We start from the raw sequence: 20,332 nt of genomic DNA, 5'->3' as shown, positions 1-20,332 counted from the left end.
AGAGAACATAGAGTTTTCATTGGATTTGATTGAAGGGAAAGGTAAAAGACTGGTTATTTATGAGATAAAGTGTATTCCTCACTATGGATTTTTCAACTGACTTCTGAATTTTAAAGATAGGAAGCATTCAGATTTCTTACTGGCTTCAGATGAAGCTGGGTATGTTCAGCCATTCAGAAAGTTTCAATATTACCAATTCTTGAGATTTTGCTTTGTATGTCACGAAAGATTACATGATTAGATGACAACCTCAGTTAACACTAAAAAGAATTCCAGCTCTTGTGGCTGTGAAGCAAAGTGTGAAATCATGAAGCAGCTGAATTTCAGGGCCCCAAAACTAAAAGATAAATTTTGAAGCTCGGTGACACCACTGTAATCAGATCTGTCATACACAGCAGGATTTCAACCTCTGCTCATTCTCTCTGAAATGATAAAGTAATTAAGAAACAGTAGAACAATTGTTCTGAAAACACTGGTTTTGCTAGGAAGAAATTGTTTGAGTCACTTAAATTGGCCTCTAATGGAGACAATGTCACACTACTCACTCCAGTTAGTAAGAAAAGTGGAAGTGAGCCAAGATCTATTGCTCTAGCATAGCAGAAACAACAGCTGACCTGCCAAGAGCAAGCTGATTAGCTAAGGACACAGTGACAATCTGGGACAGTATGGTTTCAGACAGCAAAAGGGAACACTTTGTCGGACCACTCTTCAACCCTCCACGGTGGCCCACTGTCCGAAAATGCAGACCAACTCTCACGCAACAATCAGTTTTTTTCTGAAACACCAGCAGGGGAGTCCTTGCTTCCAGATCACAGGCTGGCTACAGAAACTTGAGTCAGGGGTGGTTTGCAGCAGGGCCAGAGTATTTGCGTAGGCACATGGGACTGGAACGGCAGGACAAGAGATTAGATCTCATTCATTCTGTTCTGCTGACTCCAGTTTTGCATAAAGGACAGTGTAGGTGGTATTTACTAAAAAGCTCTGTTCATCACATTTCTTTCCGTAACAAGGGTATGCTGTGTTCTCCTTCTTGAGTGTTTTTAAGAAGTATGTCTTCTGTACTTTTCTAGATGACATCGTAGTGGAGGGTTAGAAATACATAAAACCTGACAGTTTATTCCTCCTTTGCACATGAGCGTGCATACTTATAAAGGATTAAGAGTAGGAGATAGATCAGTTATCACCATGATAGTTCATACCTGACTAAATATTGTCTTGCACCCTCCAGAAGGGGTTAGGAGGAGTTAGCTGCCTCTCAGGATAGGTAGTAGCTTCTGTGACTTTGCTGAAACCATGCAAAACTGATCAGCTCAAAGTAAACTTCACTCATGAGAATCTGGAAACAATGTATAAAACCACTATTAAAATGCCTTACTAATCAGTCAGCTTCACGGACAGAAAACCAGTAGTGACAGACTCCAAGAGCTGTCTAGCTGGGATGCTGAGACAAAGAATACAAGCAGTTTCATTGGCTTCAGCGACCTTAAACTTTCCTAGAGGGTTCAGAAGAGATTGAATGAGAAAGTTAACATTAAAATAGCCAAAAAGAACTAGAATATAATAATAGTGGGCTTTTTGCCTGTGGTTCTGCTTTGAGGAGCTCGTAACCGGTGGAAAATAACTGGATCTAAACAAAGCAATTCTTTAGTTTAAGAAGGCAACAAGTAGGAATGAAGCATGACAAAAAAGCCAATCAAAATTACCCAGTTTTGCCTTACCTAGAAACTTGCTATCCCTTAGCAGAGACTCTAGACTCTTTTTACTACCTCCTCCCCTCAACCACTCACCCCCAAAATGGGAGACACATACACATATGCAGAGGTCCAGCATCTCTACTCCCCCAAATCACTAGCTAATGAGATCAAAAATAGTAATCACAGCTAAGAAGCTACTGCATTGTCCCTAAAGCACCAGGAGACTGACGGCTTTCTGACGCTGTAATACTCTCTCCTGCCACTGTGCCGTAACCCCACATGAGAGAGCTGGGGTTGTTCAGCCTGGAGAAGAGATGGCTCTGGGGAGACCTTACTGCAACTTTTCAATATATAAAGAGAGCTTATAAGAAAGATAGAGAGAGATTTTTACCAGGGCCTGTAGTCACAGGACCAGGGGCCATGGTTTTAAACTGAAAGAGGGTAGGTTTTGGATTGGATATAAGGAAGAAATTTTCTTCAATGAGAGTGGTGAGACACTAGCACAGGCTTCCCAGAGAAGCTGTGGATGCCCCATCCCTGGAAGTGTCCAAGGTCAGGTTGGACAGGGCTTTGAGCAACCTGACCTAGCGAAAGATGTTTCTGCCCATGACGGGGAGGTTGGACTAAATGATCTTTAAAGGTCCCTTCTGACCCAAACCATTCTATGATTCTATATACACAGAATAAGTCTCTTTGCAGTATGCCAAATTATGGAGCAGCCTTCATCCTTCATGCACTTTTCATGATGCCTTTGAACAGAGGCAGGCTGGCAAAGGAGTTCACACTTACAGGCCAGAAAATTGGAGAAAAAGGAATTAGAGAGACAAATAGATTTAAGCTCTGATTGATAAAGATAGCCTGCTTTGCCATTTTGTCCTAGGCTGCTCTGTGAGCTGAGATGGTCTTCAGATCAACTCCAACCTCTATGAGTTGCTTAAATCACCCAGGATATGCTACAAAACAGCCAGAATGCAGAAACACTACAACACCACAGCCCCAGCTTATTACAAATCTCTCTGTGCCATGGAAAAAAGTCCCAAGCCCTGTCCGCTGATATCACCTTCATACCAGGTGGTATTTGGACAGTGTGCCTGGGAATCAGCTCCAGGCTATCACTGGACCGTCTGAGGGAAGAAGATCCTTGCCCAATGTGCATGCCACTGTTGGCACAGGGAGCAAGTTAATCACAATATCCTATTGACAGCACTCAAGCCTGTGCCCTGCCCCATTTTTATTCACAGCACAGATGTAGCCACAGGGTCCTGAGCAGAGGTAGGGCTCCCACCAGCTTTTCACCCTTTTAGAACTTCACACAGCAAAATTCACACTACTGAAACACTACTCCACTATTCACCTTTTAATCCTGTCTCCATTAAGGTCTAAGAAATTACCCACCACTAAGCTATACAGCTATACACAGTGAAACAAAGCTCTCCCCATTTTCCCTGCTTTGCCAGCAACATCATTTTTTGTCTGGGAATCTCTTCTTTCAATCCCAAACCTTTTTTCTCACACAGTTTCCCCTCAACCCAGGCTGACAATGTTTTTAAATATATTGATAACTACATTGGACAAGTTTGTGATGGAAATTATAACTGCACTACCTCCACTTACACTTTCACTTAGGCATTTTGTCAGATTGAAAATGCTATTCCAAGGAATAAAACAAAAGCATTACATATCCAAATAATACCTAATATGGCAGAAACCTAACATTACCAGCCATAGGAAAAATGCTTCTGCTTATTTGCCAGTCACTGAAAGTCTGATTATTATTATGGATATATTAAAGCAAAAAATCAGTCCATTTACTTCTAAATTTAAACCTTAAAAAGTCAATGTGGTTTCTTTTCTGGTATGTAAATGATAACAAGCCATAATCTTTCCTGTTGAAAACAGATACTTAACATGAAAACAGCTGTATCAACCACAACCCTATCTAAATGCACTTAAATTTAAGGGTAGAAATTGGATCAATTGCTTCAATCACGATGGATGCTGGCAAATTAAAACCTACTTTCTCCATTTCTAAAAATTGCACATATTAAGTTATTTGGTAATTGTTCATTCATTGCAAGGAAAGTAACATTTTTAGCTGACAAGAATATACTGAAAAATTCTTCTAGTTCCTAAACAACTCATTTTTATTATCCAGTAAATCTCACAGAAGAATGCAAGAAGTTGGATTTCTGCTTTACTACACCCAACTCCCAACAAAAAGAAAAAACCACAACAAACAAACAAAACAATAAAAAAATCCTGCTATCAACACAACATGGGATTTCCTATGGTAGGTGTATTTGTGAGGCCATGGCACAAGACAGACAGCATTTTTTTTTTTTTTTATTAAATTGGTTTTGCTGAGCTGACTGTGAAAATATCACAACTTTAATGAAATAGATCAAATTGAAAAACCCAGACATTCCTTAAAGCTAGATGGTATTTCCCTTTAAAACAGTCGAGACTATTCCATTAATCCCTACAGCCTTAACTTTTCAAAACTGCAGCTCACTACCATTTCAAATTCTGTAATTATATTAAAATACTGCTCCTTTTAAGTTTCCAGTGAAACTGTTTTTATGCAAGTAGCACTTGAAGTACCAGACTAACACAATCACAACAAAAATACATTGGATAGTCCAGTCAAATCCACCTGGCAGCATCATAAGGAAGCATATTATGGGTGACAACTTTTGAAAGGAGCTAAACAGTATTCAAGGTATTCATGTTTCTTCTGTCCAGAACATCAACAGCAACACAGAAAAAAAACCACTAAAGCCATGAAACGAGCAGTCACTGCTTAAATGTAAGCTCAAATAAGTCAGCAAGCTGCATTTTCAAATGCTGGCAGTGCACTCTCAAGATCAAAGGGAGAATTAACACTAAATCAATTCCCTGAAGTCAGTGGCCCTGCCAGTACTACCACTACTGCCAGTCTACAGAGGCTCCCTGCTCTCAGGAGCTCCCTGCATATCTGGAGTAGTGGACAGGCCAAACTCCAGTCTTATTTCTTGAAACAGGAGCCCAACAGTTCCCATAAAAAAAACTAATTAATGGAAGGACACTGGGTGGAAAATTTATGGTAATTTCCCCTTGATTTCATGTGCAGTACAGAGCACAAAGCACGTTATATTCAGCTGCATGTGCATGATGAATGGGGCCAGCGCCAAGGCCAATGAAAAGTGATCCAAAAAAATGGAAAACTTCTTCCTGTGAAGTAATCAAGGCTCCAGGTCTGGCCCTTACACTTCACTTTGAATCAACAACCACATCAGTTTCAGACTATTTACTGGGCCCCCCACCATGGAAAACAACTTTTTTTTTTTTTTTTTTTTAAACTTTTACAAGTAGTTTAATGTGCAATCATGCTTCATATTAGCATTTCTAAACTTTACACATAGATGAAAGTGATTTAGGAACATAAGAACTGCACTTAACAATCATACCTGTGGAAACGTCCCTCATTTCCTTAGGATGCAATCTGGAATGTTTTACAGAAATCTCTGAAATAATTCTAGCACAAGAAGTGAAGTGTTCCTTACTGGTCATGCTTTCTACAGCAACACATCCATGAAAAAGCAAGACCCTCCTACAGTACTAAAGAAAAAAAAAAATCTTTCAAAGCTTACGGACCAAGTTTTGATCTCAGATAGATGGGTATAAATGTTCATGCACATTACCAAGATCATTATTTTGCCCCATTACAGCTATAAATCACCACAACTGTCTGTAAAGAACACTTTTGAAGAAATTTAAGAAATGTTTTGCTCACAGCAATACATGCTGAATGCCCTTTTATCAGGTTGCACAAGGGAGGCAGAGGATGGAGAATATTTGGCATAGAAACAAGACAAAAATAACTTGTATCTATTTTTTCAAAAGCTCTTGTGAAACCAACTGCCTTAATCCAAGTTGAACAGGAAACACAGTTCTGGTACGTCACACCCTACAATAACAGGCTGCAGTTTCTGTATTTAACCTGTCTATATGACTCAAGGCAATTGTTTCCCCTGAAGTTTATGGGATGACTTCAGAGTTGCTTATTACGAGCTGCAGTGAAAAGGAGGCAATATTCAATTCTTATTTTGTCATTCTTAATTGCAAATATTTCACTCAAAACTGCCTTTTCCTTTTAAAAATGAATTTGCTCCAGTTTTCGCTCTTTCTCCATTCCAACATAGTCATGCCATTGCCTTATTTTCCCGCAGCCTGTTTCATCTCCACTCCACACATACCTCCACTTCACTTTATAGTCCACTGAAAAACAACTTGCAAGGTATTTTTGCCTCTCATCTGTCTTCAAAATTATCAACAGAACACAGCAGAGGAGCAGATTCTAAGCATCTAGCTGAAAATCTCTGAGGAAATCTATAGCAGAATTATGAAGCGAACCAAGATTTTCCAAACTACAGTTTTAGTCTCGAAAATACTCTTTCTCCCTCTTCTAAATATAATTACATATTAGGAAATGTTCAAAAGGATTAGAAAACAGGTACTCAGTTGTCCTTTTTGCCTTTGAAACTTCTTCCTTTCAACTACACATTGTACATGTGCAAAACCAAGAGTATATACACAGTCAAATTAATTCAGAATGCCTCCCCAAATCCATCAGCTGTATTAAACTAAACAACTTACGTGGTGATGGTATCAAAATACTACCTTATATACGTAACCCTTCCTGACATCACAGTGTCTAAACCAAGCACTGCAAAGCCAGCTCTTTTAACGCTTTGCTTAAGATGTATTTGCTACATCTTCTTTGGCAGCAAAATCTTGGCTGAGATACAGCTCAGAAACACTGTACAATTCATTCTGCTGCCATCCATCTCACAAAAGAAAGCAGAAGAAATGAGTGAGTCATGTTAACAGACATAAGTACATAGAAGTAAATGTTACTACTGGTGGGAAACATTAAATTTGTGAGTCAGTTTCACATATTTAATCTTCCTTGTGAAAAGCACGATCTACTTTGGCAGGCGTACAATGTGATTTATTTGGATTCCTAAGTAGCGATATTTACAGATTAATTAAAGTGCTCAGAGACATCTTTCATGTCTTGAAAAAAAGTCTCCCCTTCTCCCTCCTCTACAAATACACTCTTTTAATATCCCAGTGGAGTGTACTTTCATAAATATTTTCAGTTAATTTAGTACTTATGGTCTGTAGGTTTCCAGTAGTAAGAAAAAAATACTGATACTCCTGAACAAAGTCTATGTGATCACTGATGCTTGGTGAAGAGTTGGCCAATTATACCCTTGTTTGCAGCTGCTAGAATACATTATATAAAAATGAAAAAAGTTACACTGCATTCCTTTCAAGTGTTAATCTGTTATGTAAGCAATAGCTAAAGGGATGGAACTTACTTGTATGTAAGATGGAAGATCTAACTAAGACTATGAAAAAAACCTGGGCTACCTCTTGAATGGTGAGATGGCATGCAATCATCTTTGCTTTTTTAAACATGTTCAGCAGCAGAAAATGTTTGCTTATCTTTGCTTACCATTACAGCATGACCCTCCTGACTTTTCACTCAATCACAATTAGAAGTTTGCCTCCAGTAGTTAACTTTTTTGTCCAATTACCAATAAAATTTTTAACAATCCTTTCCAAAGAAAGTCCTGTACCAGGACTTGTAATTTAATGCTAGAACAAGACAGAGGTGCAGTGACAAAACTCAGAGAGGAAAAACCTTACAATTTAAGGGCACTGAAGTTAAGCAGGTGTTGTTCAAAAAGAAGTAAGGACATGGGAAAAATAAAAGGAGAAAAGAATAAAAATAAGGCTGAGAATATTTCATATTCCATTTGAAATCATTCACCTTTTAATATGAAGACTAAAATCAGATATATTTAGTTCCCATCACATACAAGAAACTACCCTTATCTGTAACTTGAAGAGCTTGAATTCAATAGCTACGTTCCTTTACTATTACAACAGGATTCATTAGACGCCTATGAAGAAAACCAGGTCCAAGTGCCAGAAAAGCTAATCACAAGCCCTCCATTTTTAATTACATTAACAAATTGATATTAGTCTCCACAGAAATGCCTAATTAACTCCACAAGAAATAAAACAAACAAAAAGTCCACATTCATTTAAAAAGACTAGATGGGCCTACTGTTTTAAATTATGACACAGAAATCCTTCAGATTGCAGTCGCCTCTTCAGAACAATCTCAAGTCATATTACTCATGCCGTAAAATGGTAAGTGAGCTATAAAAAGACACACTTATATCTACTGGTCCAAACACACCAATGCTCACAACACCACTGCCTTCGGTAGATTCCTTGACCAAGCATTGGGTTATATGGAAAACAGTCTTGTCATTCCTCCAAGTCAAAATTAAGGCTTACTGTAAGAAGACCATAAGAACAAGGCATATAGTGCTTTTTGTTTTCACGCATCTTTTTCACCAGTGAATTTGAAGTCTGCTATGTACGGTACTATTACCTTCAAATCAGCGACTGCAGTTCTTTTCCTAAAACATGCTATTTCCATTAACATTCCTGTAGGTAGTGTAATAGCAAGTACTTTGCTAAATCAAGATTCTCAAACTGTACAGAAATTTACAGCAGTGACAATAAATATTCCTTACTATACTAAGTACACTAAGAAGTTAAATGCCTGCTTCTTCAGATCCTTATCCATGTGAATTACCAAATTAAAGGCAATTGGGCATTATAGCAAGGACTGGGAATCTGTAGTACTGCAGTCTCAGATGACCATGATTAGTCACTGCTTAAACATAATCCTTTAAAAAAACAGTAAGACATCATAGTTTGCCTTGGACAAATGTGGTAGGGAGAAAAAAAAAAGACAATTATCTTCAGGCAGCTAAGGATGTTAGACAAAACAAAAGTTAGAAAAAATCCAAAATTCTTAGACTATCCTTAGCAGTATGCTTTTGGCACAGCATAGAAAAAGAAACAGCTCTTTTCCAGACTGAACATAACAATGTGCAATTAGCTTTCACAAGTTAAGGAATCAGACAACTTTAGCCACTTGTTGTTGTTGTTTGGCATCATCTGGGCATTTTATAATCTCAGTCATACAGATGGTCACTTACCACATTTAAGTTGAAGCTCTCCTAAGCAGCCATAAGCATCCATGAGTTTTTCATATTGTCCTTTAATTGCATCCTTTTCTTCTGGAGCTGAAAAACAAAACAAAAGGCAGCAAACCTTAGTTTTCCAGTCTTTATAAAATTTTCAGACTGCTACAGTCTACACCAATGCTACCCAGCTGATTTCGCTCAGTAAATAAAACTACAATACAAAGGTAGGGTTAAAATGCTGTAAGAACACAGTGATTAAAAAGTGATGGGACAGAAATGCATAGCCTCTCCACACACCACCCCAGAAGAAGGGCACTAACTACCCTTCCAAACAATGTGATCATTAGTAATGTTCTTATTCCATGGTACAGATGCCACATCACTTTCAGAATAAGTAAAGGAATATGCAGGCACACGTAAACTTTACACCATTCTAAAATAGGAACAAAAATAATAATTTGTCTGGCCATAAGCTAAAATATAACTTTTCTTAATGTGCAAAAAGAAATGGTTTCTCTTTCCAGATTCTCACAGTCTCATTTCAGACAGAATCAGAATTTTTTTATGCAAGAGAACATAATTTGATATAGACACATCAGATGCTGATTTCCAGAGGAATTAAACTTATATTTTAGTGAAGTAAGAATTAGCTGTTTAAAAATAAATAAATAAAATTAAAGGGTCAGATGCTGATGTTAAATTTGTGTATTTCTGCAACAAGTGACTTCAACGGGCACAAACTGAACATTTAGATATTAAGCCAGAACATGGCTCAAACTTGTCACTGGCTACTTTAAAGTAAAACCAAAGCACTTCGTGAATGAATAAGTCTGCGTTTTGTATATATTTCCTAATGAGGAGCAAGGCTAGCCTCACGAATGAGGAAAACAGGCTGTGACCCTCAAATGTCCATTTACTTCTCAAACCACAGATGAACAGCAACATGGTACTTTCCAAGGTTAGCTAATACTTTAGAATCTTACGCTCCTAATAAACTTCAGCAGTTAAAAAAATCTGAAGCCTCCGGGCATAAAAAGGACAAACTGAATTGCCTGCAATGGATGATAGAACAGAACAGAAAAAAAAAGAAACAGACTTCTCTTTATAAACCTCAAGAGGCCAGTAGCTCAGTGAGAAGCATGGAAAACAAATATATATCTCGTATATCGCTGACATTTTGAAGTGAAGGAAGGACACTTCCACTCGCACAATTCTTGTGGAGTCCTTAGTAGAGCCAAGCCCCAAAGGAAATCAAAACATATTTGTCTCAATTTTTGCATCCGTGACAAATAGAAAAGACTTGTTAATTTTTTTCCTGATTTTATTTTTGACATCAGACTTTCACAAAAGTTAGAAAAGTGATGTTTTGCTTTCCATGGCACCTTCACTAGAAAAAAAGCAGCAACAACATACCAACTTTTTTCTTAAATTTGTTCTCTGCCTTAAAAGCTTATCTTTGTTCCCTTTAAAATAAAAAGGAAAAACCATAAACAAAATTCTTGCTCCAAATATTCCACCTCTAAGAAGAAATACAGAACAACAGAAATAGCAAGAGATTCAGATCTCAGACTGATGCAGGAGCTCACAAACTTGCAGGCTAGGCACAATCTGAAAACATTTAAAAGACATCTCGAAAGCACGGCAATACTCTTCAAAACAGAATTACGGGTTGGAAAGCTGGCTGGTAAAGTGTTTGGTAAGAGCATGATCCAAAAGAATGGAATTTATTTTGGTGTGGAAATACAAAACGCACAACTCATGCTTCCTAAAGGCAAGAAGCAGCTGACACTGGCACGTAGAGAAGCCACCAAATTTTCCCAGGTCAAGCCAGCGGCATCACACGCACATCAGCTCCTGGCACGGGACTTTTCCAAATGCACAGACAAATAGCTGCATTTTGCCAGTAGTGGTACAGAAATACCCTGTTGTTCTGGGCAGGCCATTTGGCAGAACATTTGCCTGCACAGTCATCAGTCAGGGCATCAGTACCAGCCTGGAAAGGAGGAGCAGGCTCCAAACACAAAGCTCCAGGAGGACTCTGGGCTGCATTGCACTGTTTTTGGCTGGCTAACAACTTGCCAGTAACTTATACCACATGGCAGATTCTGTTATTTATTCTAGGGTTCATTTTGCTCCCTGATGCAATTTAGACTCTGAAATCAAAAAAGTGACTAAGTGATCTTTCCTCAACATCTCCATGCACTCTCTAAAGATACAGCACGCTCTAAGACCTCACCTGTGGATAGTCCAAGAGGAACACGCCAAACAGGCACAGCTATGCCTGTGGGTCACACAGATGGACAGGCCAGGATATTTGAGTGCATACAGACCAAATTTGTGTGGCAAAAAAAAAAAAAAAATCCCTTTGTTACAGATACTGATGGAATTTGAAGTCTACTGTCCCATTACACTCCTCCGTGTTGCACAAACTCCTGAGATGCAGTGACCACTGTCATTTCACGTGGGCCAGGGCAGGGGCCTCAGGCAGCAGACATCAGGCAGCAGCTCCTGCACACTGCACCCCCTCCATAAGGGCCTTTGTGAACTGGGGGGATGACTCCTTCGTCCCTCACAGCCTCCAGCCACCACGGCGCTGTCTCGCTTCATGCCATCTTGCTCCATGCCTTGCCAGTGTGCAAGTGAACATACAGGTTTCATCTCTCCAGCACTGGGAGGTCCTAGATGGATTCTGACACATCCCAGACAATTTTTTTATTGTTTTTGAGGGAGAAGGAGGAGGAATCCCCAACGATCATTATAAAAAGCAATGCATAGAAAGGATGACTAAAGCGTTACTTTAAAAGGACATTTTTGCAGAGGATGTGAGCCAAATTCGTATCTTATTATCAAAAAGAAATATTTATAAATCTTAAAAATTTCTTATTTAAATCTCAAACAACTGTCACCAAAATCTGGGCTGAAACATCTCCTAAAGTATTGGCAAACAGTGCTAGGACACAAGAGCCAGAATCAGAAAGCAAGTGACTACACAGAGAACAAAACTAACTGATATGCTACTGGATGAAGAAGAGAGTTAAAGGAAAAAATTAGTACAAAACTCTAAAGGATTGTTGACGGACAGGGAAAATATAAACCATATCTGACAAGTTTCAACAATATTGAAAATACTGTTTTAGCAACAACATTTGACAGCTAGATGTGTCCAAAGACATAGCACTTTTCTAATTGGTAACATGAAAATTATTTCCATGTTTCTCTGTTAAATGTTCCAAAGTCAAGATTTTTATTCTGCAATGGCTTTCATAAAAGCTCTGAAATGCAGAGGCAGTGAGAGCTGTCTGCTTGAAAACCTAGGATGAGGACTAGATGTTTAAGTATACTCTGCTCACATGTAAAATCCTTCCTTTTTCAAGCCAGACAGCTTGAGATACATACATACGTATATAGTTAATGCACAATACTGCTACAGAAGTTGATGACACTCACAAAAAAGTTTTCAACTTAGAGAATAAGTTGAGTTTGCAACTACATAGTGCATTTGTTTACTACTTAATAAGAGCTATAGGTATTAAAGAGTACACATAGTAATTACCAAACTCCACTAAAGCTTTCCATTAATATTTTTAGTAATCTTCCTTCCACTAAGCATATAATTGAGTAATTGAGTAACAACCCCTCTGCAATAATTACCACAACTGTGTTGTGTTCATAACAGCTTTACAGACCTGCACACTGTCTGCATTCCTCAAGCACTTTTCTTAATATCAATTATGTAAAAGCTCCGGATGTAAATTATGTATAAGGTTGGAACGTTAGCTCAAAATTTTAACCCTTGCAAAACAAGAGGCACACAATAATTCAGTGAAACTAAGCTACAATAAACTCAACTAAAAGTGATCTTTTTCTGTGCGTAAAATATTTGAGAGCCAAAGAAAAAAACCATGAAAAGACACATAACTACACATACCACATGGCCTATCCAAGTGTGACTTCCTGCTTGTAAAAGCTGCAAATTCAATTTAATGGCTAGCAGGAACTGGACAGGCGTACGCAGTTTCCTTTATTCAACCCTTCCTTAGGGCTGATTCCCCAGACTTCAGCAGGAACCAACATGGATCTCAAACATATGGTGTTCAGAAACGTCAGTGACCAGCGGGAGAGGGCAGAAAGGTACCATAGTTCCAAGTCCAACATTAAGGACAGACACAGTAATACCTACAACTTAAAGATAAAACTGAAGGAAGAGCTCTTGAAGAAAAGAGTCTGGTACCAGGTTACAGATTCTGGCTCTCCCCTCTGATTATTGAGCCTGATGCTGGAAATAGACACAGGCTTAGCTGTAGGTACCACTGTACCTATATATTCTGAAGCATTTCTAAGTACTTTTAGAAACATAGGTTTGATGCGATGGGGTCTCAGTAGCTCGTTTCCATTATTTGTACCATTTAGCATTTGGGGAAAGGAGTTGGAATCTTCCCCAGAAAGAGCAAGTCTATAATCAAACAGAAATTTCATACACAAAAACAACCAAAAACACGTGAGAAAAAGAAAATATATATACACTACCATCAGCATCTTACCTAGAAATATGTCCAATGTCTCATATTACATGAGTTTAGATAATTAACTTGCCTCCAAATTGTTTTCTGTCATCCTCAGACAGGCCTAAAGCACTTTGTTGTATTTTCATTTATTTTCATTATCTTTCATCACTAAAATCTTCCTTATCACATTCAGTCCGAGCTACACAGGCATTATGCAAATCATACTGTATTCTGAAATACCATATAGGTCAAGCAATACCGAGTTGGGAAGAGGTCTGTGGTAAGAGTTACAGTTAAGAGAGTCTGGATATTCAAAATGTTAGGCAATGTATTTACCAATTTTCTAGAAAGTGGTATTTCTGATTGAAAACACAACAAACAAATCAAGAAAGTGGTATTTTGGAAAGATCAGTTCAATAGCTTCCTGTATTAGATTGAAAACATTCTGTTTCTAGTGAGGGATTATGTTTTCATAGCTGCATGTGTATATATGAATATTTTCATTCACAACCAAAGAATGGACTCATAAAACCACCAGGTTTCTACTGGCCAGTGCTGTGGTCTGCAGGCAGTCAAGAACATAAAGATAAAAGAAAAGTCCCTAAGTCATTTCTCTGGACCTTGATCATTATCTTTATGTGGTTCCCGTCATATATTACATATACTAACGTAGAAACTTGTAGTGACTACAGACATAAACCACGAAGCAGAATTTACACCTCACAACCACTAACAATTTCCTAGCATAGACGAGTCTTGTCATCTACACTCTACATTTATATGTAGTCAGTTTACATTTCAACAACAGCAAAGGAACTGTAACACACACTTGTTCCTATAACCTATAGAAGTGAATTTCAGCCTGAGAAACCATAGTTTACAAGTGCCCATTGCCAGCGTAACCAAGAAAAGCAAAGGTTTCTGCTACGTAGATTACTTCCACTGCAAGTTTTGTAGGGATCCACAAACAGGAAAAGTTTGAACACCATTAAACTACAGAAAACTTAATCCAATTACAAATTTTTATGATCTGATTTTTTAAAATTTAAGCAGGTTGTTTTAGGAATACAGACAGAATAAGGAGATTAGTTATATAAATATCCTGGCATAAGAGTAAAAATGAGCATGCTGTAGGGCTCATTGTTTTGGATAGTGTACAGTGCTTAGAAATAGATTCACAATACGTTTACAGAAGTTTTGGTGTGTGATTTCCGTACCCCACTCAGTGCCATATTTATCCACCTAAAATACAAAACTAAAGGTTATTGTAAACAGTGAATGTATATACAGCATAGAAACTGCAGTCTGTACAAAAAAAGATATGTAGGTAAATAATTGCCACTTACTGGTTTTGCATCCCTCCTCCTGCAAGGCTATACCCTGATTTTACTCAATCGCATCAGAGAACCACAGACATACCTGCAACTGAAGCCACAGAGGAGGCACGGAGCTGCTCTGCAGAATGTACACACCCCTTACCTCTAGTACCTCTAGTACCTCTAGTAAAGGCTTCCTTCCCAGATCCGTGGGTGAAAGTCTGGAGGAAAAACTTCAGCCGTATTTGCAAAAACATGCACTGCAACAGCTTTGAATTTCAGTATTTTCAAAAGACCATGGTCATTTAGGATCCACTGTAACAGGTGTTGTAACATCCTTTAATAAACGCAACTGCAGAATCAAAGTGCTTACAAAAAAAATAATACTTCTGTGCACCCTTTCACTCTGCACTATTTTTATGCTGAATTTCAATAGCAGAGCACTCCTGTTGACATAATTTCACTGAGATTACCTGCTATAATAAAATTAAGTAACAAAATTTTCAGCACTATAGCCTTAAGCTAGTTGAGTGACTGCCTTGACAGCAGTTCAAAACTGCCTTGTGCAGTTCACTTCATCTACAAAGTGTTAAAATCGTAATGTGTTAAAAGTAGGAACAGCATTTGTATCTATACTGCCTCTTGTATAAGCAAAAATGCTAAATCAATGAGAATTTTTCTTCATCCTTCATGACTCTAAGTTTCTTCCAGATAATCTAATTATTGATGTTCTAGTTCAGAGAATTCCTGGAAGAACAGTTTCAGGCTGTCACCCATCCTTCTGGAGATGACTGAAGCTTCAGGGTTGCCAGTGGCAAAAAAAGCCCTTGCAAAATGTGCTGTTAAATTCAAAACAGTGAGTTTTACCCTCCACCATACAGTGACATCATGAGAAGAGGAAGAAAAACTGTCTTCAAAAATATTATTTAATTTATGATAGAACACAAAATTGTTCTATTACAGCGCTATACAGATTAAGTTAAGGGGTTTGGCGTTATGTAGCTAGGTTGCCCACTGTGATTTTTGATTCCTTGATTTAAGTTTCTTAGGTTATGTTTCCACTACAGCCCAAGTGTGCTCACTTTATAAATTGCTGACATCTCAGACAGTTAGAGATCTCCGTAATACTTTCCCACTACTGATATTAAGTGTGCAAGTAATTTTCAAGTTAGAAGTATTAAATCTCTATATGCAATAAGCAAATTCTGAAATATAACCAATTGACAACTGAGATTGTTATAACGTACTGAGAGAGGAAAAAGTATAAAGTCATCCATTCACAAGGCAGTATCAAATTTTTGGTTTACATATTTGAAAGGGTTTATTTTAATTATGAGTTTGCCAGAGGTTTATGGCCTGTATAGACGCTGCATTTATACAAGTGTGTCATTTTTTTGATTTCTTTTTTTGTAACACCATTTCTTCTAGGATGATTCTCACTCCCTTCTGCCACTTGAACTAGGTTAAATTCAACATTTAAGTTTCTTCTAGTACGAAAATATTATAGAAGCAATTGAACTTCCAAAAAAAAAATGCAGATGTCATGCCTATTCAAGGGCAAAGAGACACTTGGTAATTATGGAAAAAGAATAACGAACAATGACTAAAATTTGCTTTCAGGTCTTCATTGTCCATCCATGATTATTCTTCTCTACAGTTCTATTGACACGAGGCTGCTATTGCAAAACTGCACAAACAGTTGTACAACTTAAGTGTTCCAGGTATGCGTATCTGCTTTTATTTAGTGTGGAAGTTTGCATAAGGCACAGTTGCATAATTCTTCCTCACCACAGGCATGCAATTTTTTAAAAACTTTATTTTAGAAATGGAAAATTAGACAGAGAAACCAAATTAACACAATCCTAGGGCTAGTATATCTGAAACCACACATAATACAAAGCGTTAACCTTCCCCTGAAGTGTTCTGTGGTTAGTAACAACCTAAAGGCCAGTCAAACAAAACAGAATTAATGTTGTTTCTGTTATCACCCTGGCTGCGGAGCTTCCTCTTCACAATTCTTGTAAATTTACCATCACAATACCTACTGCTGGTTTTCCCTCCTTTTCTGGTCCTTTGCTGCGTAAACAGAAGACATGAACCAAACAGGCTCAACTGGATAAACTAGCTTTTCCTACAATATAGGAACCAACCCAGGCAGGAAAAGAAAAACCAAATGAAATAAAATGACAAAGTTATTAACGTGGAGTGGGCTGAATGCCAGCGCATGCATGATTACAGTTATGTCAAGAGGTGACATTGGACTTTCAAAAGGCATGGCAAACAGGCATTTACACTAGCCACTATACAGATCACTACTTCAAAATTCTTCTAACACGTTTTAAAAGAGACTATCTAAATTCTCTGATCATTTTTAGCTATAACAATTCAAATGGGGGATAGTAACACTGGGGGAGAAAAATCTATTCTAAGTTGATGATTCCCTTAATTAGCGAGATTGCAAATAATCTTTCCAACTACTGGTCATACAAACGGCTTGGGGTCAGCTAGACGAATACCAGTCTCTCAAATTTATTCATGCACTTTGGCTTTAGGCAGTGGAGCGGCTTTATATTTGTATCAGAATAATGAAATACAGACCAAAAGCCACTGATATCAGTGGAGAGCTTTAATGTCAACAGGTTTTTGAATCAGGGAAAGTGAGTAAAATGCTGCCCAGTAGTACCAGACTTTTTACTTCGTCAGTTCATTGAAAACTGACACAAAAACCCCTAGAAAAATGTAACACATCAATATCCACTATTACCAATGAATTTAACAAGAAACTCAACCCCCAAAGTATCACACAATATAAAACTCCAATAAAATCTAAAAAAACCCAAACCACAGTGTGGCAGTAACATATCTTTATCATGACAGGTGAAAATTTTTCCATTATCAGAACTATTCTCATGAAAATCAGCTGCCACTTGAAGAACTTTTTGGCTTTCTTCATTCATAAAATCCCCAATACCTGAAAATTAAGCATTTTAGTCTGGATGTCTTGCCACCGTACATCATGGAAGACTCAGTTCAGTGGGCCCAGATCCTGATCTGACATTGTGACTGACATTGTATAAACCACAACATACATACAGTTCTTACTACAAAGATTTCACACTTCAAGTCTTCCCCTCTTCCTTTGAGCTGCTTGAATATGGACTCCTACAACAATGGGAACAGTGGCATGATTGCAGGAACAGGTAACTATTACACACTAAGCAATTTAAGAACACAGCACAAGCACAACATGTTCCCCTGCATTATTTTTTGCACCTTACATTCTCAGCCACCTCATTTTCCTGTGTCTGCCCCAACACTAGCATTACATTAACTCATGGGTGGCAAGTATCAAAAACCAAGATGAGACAACCCTGAGCACGTTTACAACTTCCACTGCCCCGGGTGAGACTCGAGCTCCTCCAGTAAGAGCCAGACACTCAAGTAACCATATACAGTGCAAACCCCAAGTGCAGGTATGGCACCCCGGCAAGAAGCCAGGTTTTCTTTACAGGCCGTGAATCTCAAGTCAGTCATCCAAAACAAACTCTGCAGTGAAAGGGCTGTCTACACTGGTGGCTGGCACCCGATGTAACTGAATAGAAATTTCTTCAAGAGGCACTGGGCCCCATCTCTTCAACTGGGCCCTCCTTGGCAGTCGGTAAGGCTCATACAAGACTGACTGTAGAGTATAAGGCTTGCACAGTAAAGGAGCCCTGTGCCGAGACCCCACAGCCACCAGGCAGGCAGGTGGCCTCTCCTGCTTCTTCCACCCCGGCTGCTGCTGAGGAGCCTAAAGGCATCCAGAACAGAAAAAGAGACGATCGGACGCGGATCGGGCCTGGAGTCGCACAGGGAGGAGATGCTGGCCAACCCTCCATTCATGGCAGGGCACCGGGGGTCGCCCCAAACCGGCCCAAGTGGGCAGGCCTGGAGGGCCATGCCGGAGGCCGGGGTTTAAAGCGAGGTGAGCGAGTTCCCCCGGGCCCAGGTCTGCGCTCTCCCCTTCCTCTCTCCGCGCTACAGGGGAAAGTGCCCCAAACCTCCTGTCCATCGGCCGCTGCCACCGCACCCCGGCACCCCTCCACTGGCACCACCCGAGTCCCGCAGGCAACCCAGAGGCACCAGGCGCGTACCCACCGACACGCCACATCCCCACGCCACAGCCTCCCCACAGGAACCGCGCGGGAAGCCGCCGGGCCCGGCCCGCCGCGGGCACTTACTGAGCGCCGCCACGGTGCCGGCTTCCAGCAACAGGCAGTCCTGGCGGCTGCGCGCCTCCAGCAGGGCGCTCGGCCCCGGCTCCTGCTTCCAGAGCAGCCGCAGCCCTTTGCTCAGAGCCATGGCAGCCGCCGGTCGCAGGGAGGAAACAACAGGGGGTGCCGGCGAAGGGGGGATGCGACCCCCGGCGCCGGTGGCGAAGGACCCTCCGGGGGGCCGCCAGCAGCCCCGCGCCCCGGCGGGAGCTCGTCCGAGCGCGGGGTCCCCGGTCCTGGCAGCCCGCTTCCCCTCGGCGGCGAGAACGCCCAGGGAGGCGGGCAAGGAGGACGGCCGTGTCCCCTTCCCGGCAGCCGGCCACCTCAGCAGGCCTTCAAGTGCCTGGGAGGGGGCGCCCAGCGGTGAAGGGAGCGGAGAGTTTGAGGCTGCCGCTTCTCCCCGTCCCCTGCGGCCCTGCGGCACGGCTGCTGCCTCCTCCTCGGGGAGTTCCCGGCTGCGGCCAGCGGCGCGGGAGCGACCTGACCTTCCCTTCCCCTCTCCTCTCCTCCTTTCTCTTCCCACCCACGGTCCCTTCTAAACTTTCCAGTTAACTTTGTCCCTCTGGCTCCCCGGCTGCGGCTCCTCCTCCTCCGGCACAGGTACAAGCCGCCGCCACCCGCCCTGCCCATGCGGGAGGGGAGGAGCGGCGGCCGCGACCGCCCGCAAAGGCCGCACCGGGCGGGGCGGGGCGCTAGGGACCCCCGCCGGGCCCGGCCCGGCCCGAGGGCGCCACTCCCCACCCCCTCGGCGGCGCGTCTGGGCCGCGGCGGCTGAGGTGAAGCTCGCCGTCGAGTCCCCGGCAGCGCGGCGTCGTGGCCGCGCTGCGTGAGGCGAGGAGGGCCGCGATAAGTGAAATGCCTTCAGGCACCGAAATAGCTTTCTCGGCCCGCGCGGCAGGCGGAGGCTGCTGCCCGGCTTTGCCCTGGGAGAGGCTACACGCCTTCCCGCTTCCTGTGGGGAGCGGCCGCCCGTGCTCCCCGCCCCGCCCGGGCCTGCCGTGGCCGCCGGTGAGGCGATTCCCGCCGACACAGTCGGGTAGCGCCGCTCCTTGCGCAGGCTGCTGCCCTCGGAGTTCACGGAGGGTTTCGGCTGTGCCTAGAAAGCGCGATCCGCCTGTGGTATATAAAGCGTTTCGGGTAAAAGGCACAATGCACGTTTTAGGTTGACTAGTAATTCAAAAGCAGTCTTCCTTCAAATAAAAGTGCGCGCTTTTTTTTCTCCGATATTGCAGGATTCCCATCGCAATTCCTTGTTGAGACTGTACGGGATGAAGTGCTAGTTTTTTCCAGAGTTCAGTCATAAGGAATGGATTGAGGTAGGTGCAGGTACACACATATGTTCAGATGAGAGAAAATTTGCAGTAATTCCTAGCAGAAAGATTAGTCCTATGTATACACAGGTAAAACAAGCATGATACTAATTTCTTAATATGGCAGAATTATACTTTACTGTTATATGTAGAGAAAACTGTGAAATTAAAAATACCCAAACTACCATCTGTTATTACT

General features: G+C 41.0%; 1 protein-coding gene across 1 annotated transcript in view; it reads right to left on the bottom strand.

Annotated features, from left to right (window-relative positions):
* SYNJ2 (synaptojanin 2) overlaps positions 1–18,911 on the bottom strand; it is a 69,126-nt gene extending 50,215 nt beyond the window's left edge. Inside the window, exons 1-2 of the mRNA XM_059835630.1 lie at positions 18,791–18,911; positions 8,762–8,848 (exon numbers count right to left, since the gene is read on the bottom strand). Coding sequence (XP_059691613.1) covers positions 8,762–8,848; positions 18,791–18,911 — 208 coding nt within the window. The remainder of the gene's footprint in view (positions 1–8,761; positions 8,849–18,790) is intronic.
* Between the last annotated feature and the right edge of the window lie 1,421 nt (positions 18,912–20,332).

This window comes from Gavia stellata, chromosome 2 (genome assembly GCF_030936135.1).
Source record: "Gavia stellata isolate bGavSte3 chromosome 2, bGavSte3.hap2, whole genome shotgun sequence".
NCBI lineage: Eukaryota > Metazoa > Chordata > Aves > Gaviiformes > Gaviidae > Gavia > Gavia stellata.
Note: the sequence above shows the minus strand (reverse complement) of the source record. Positions and strands in the feature narration are given on the sequence as shown.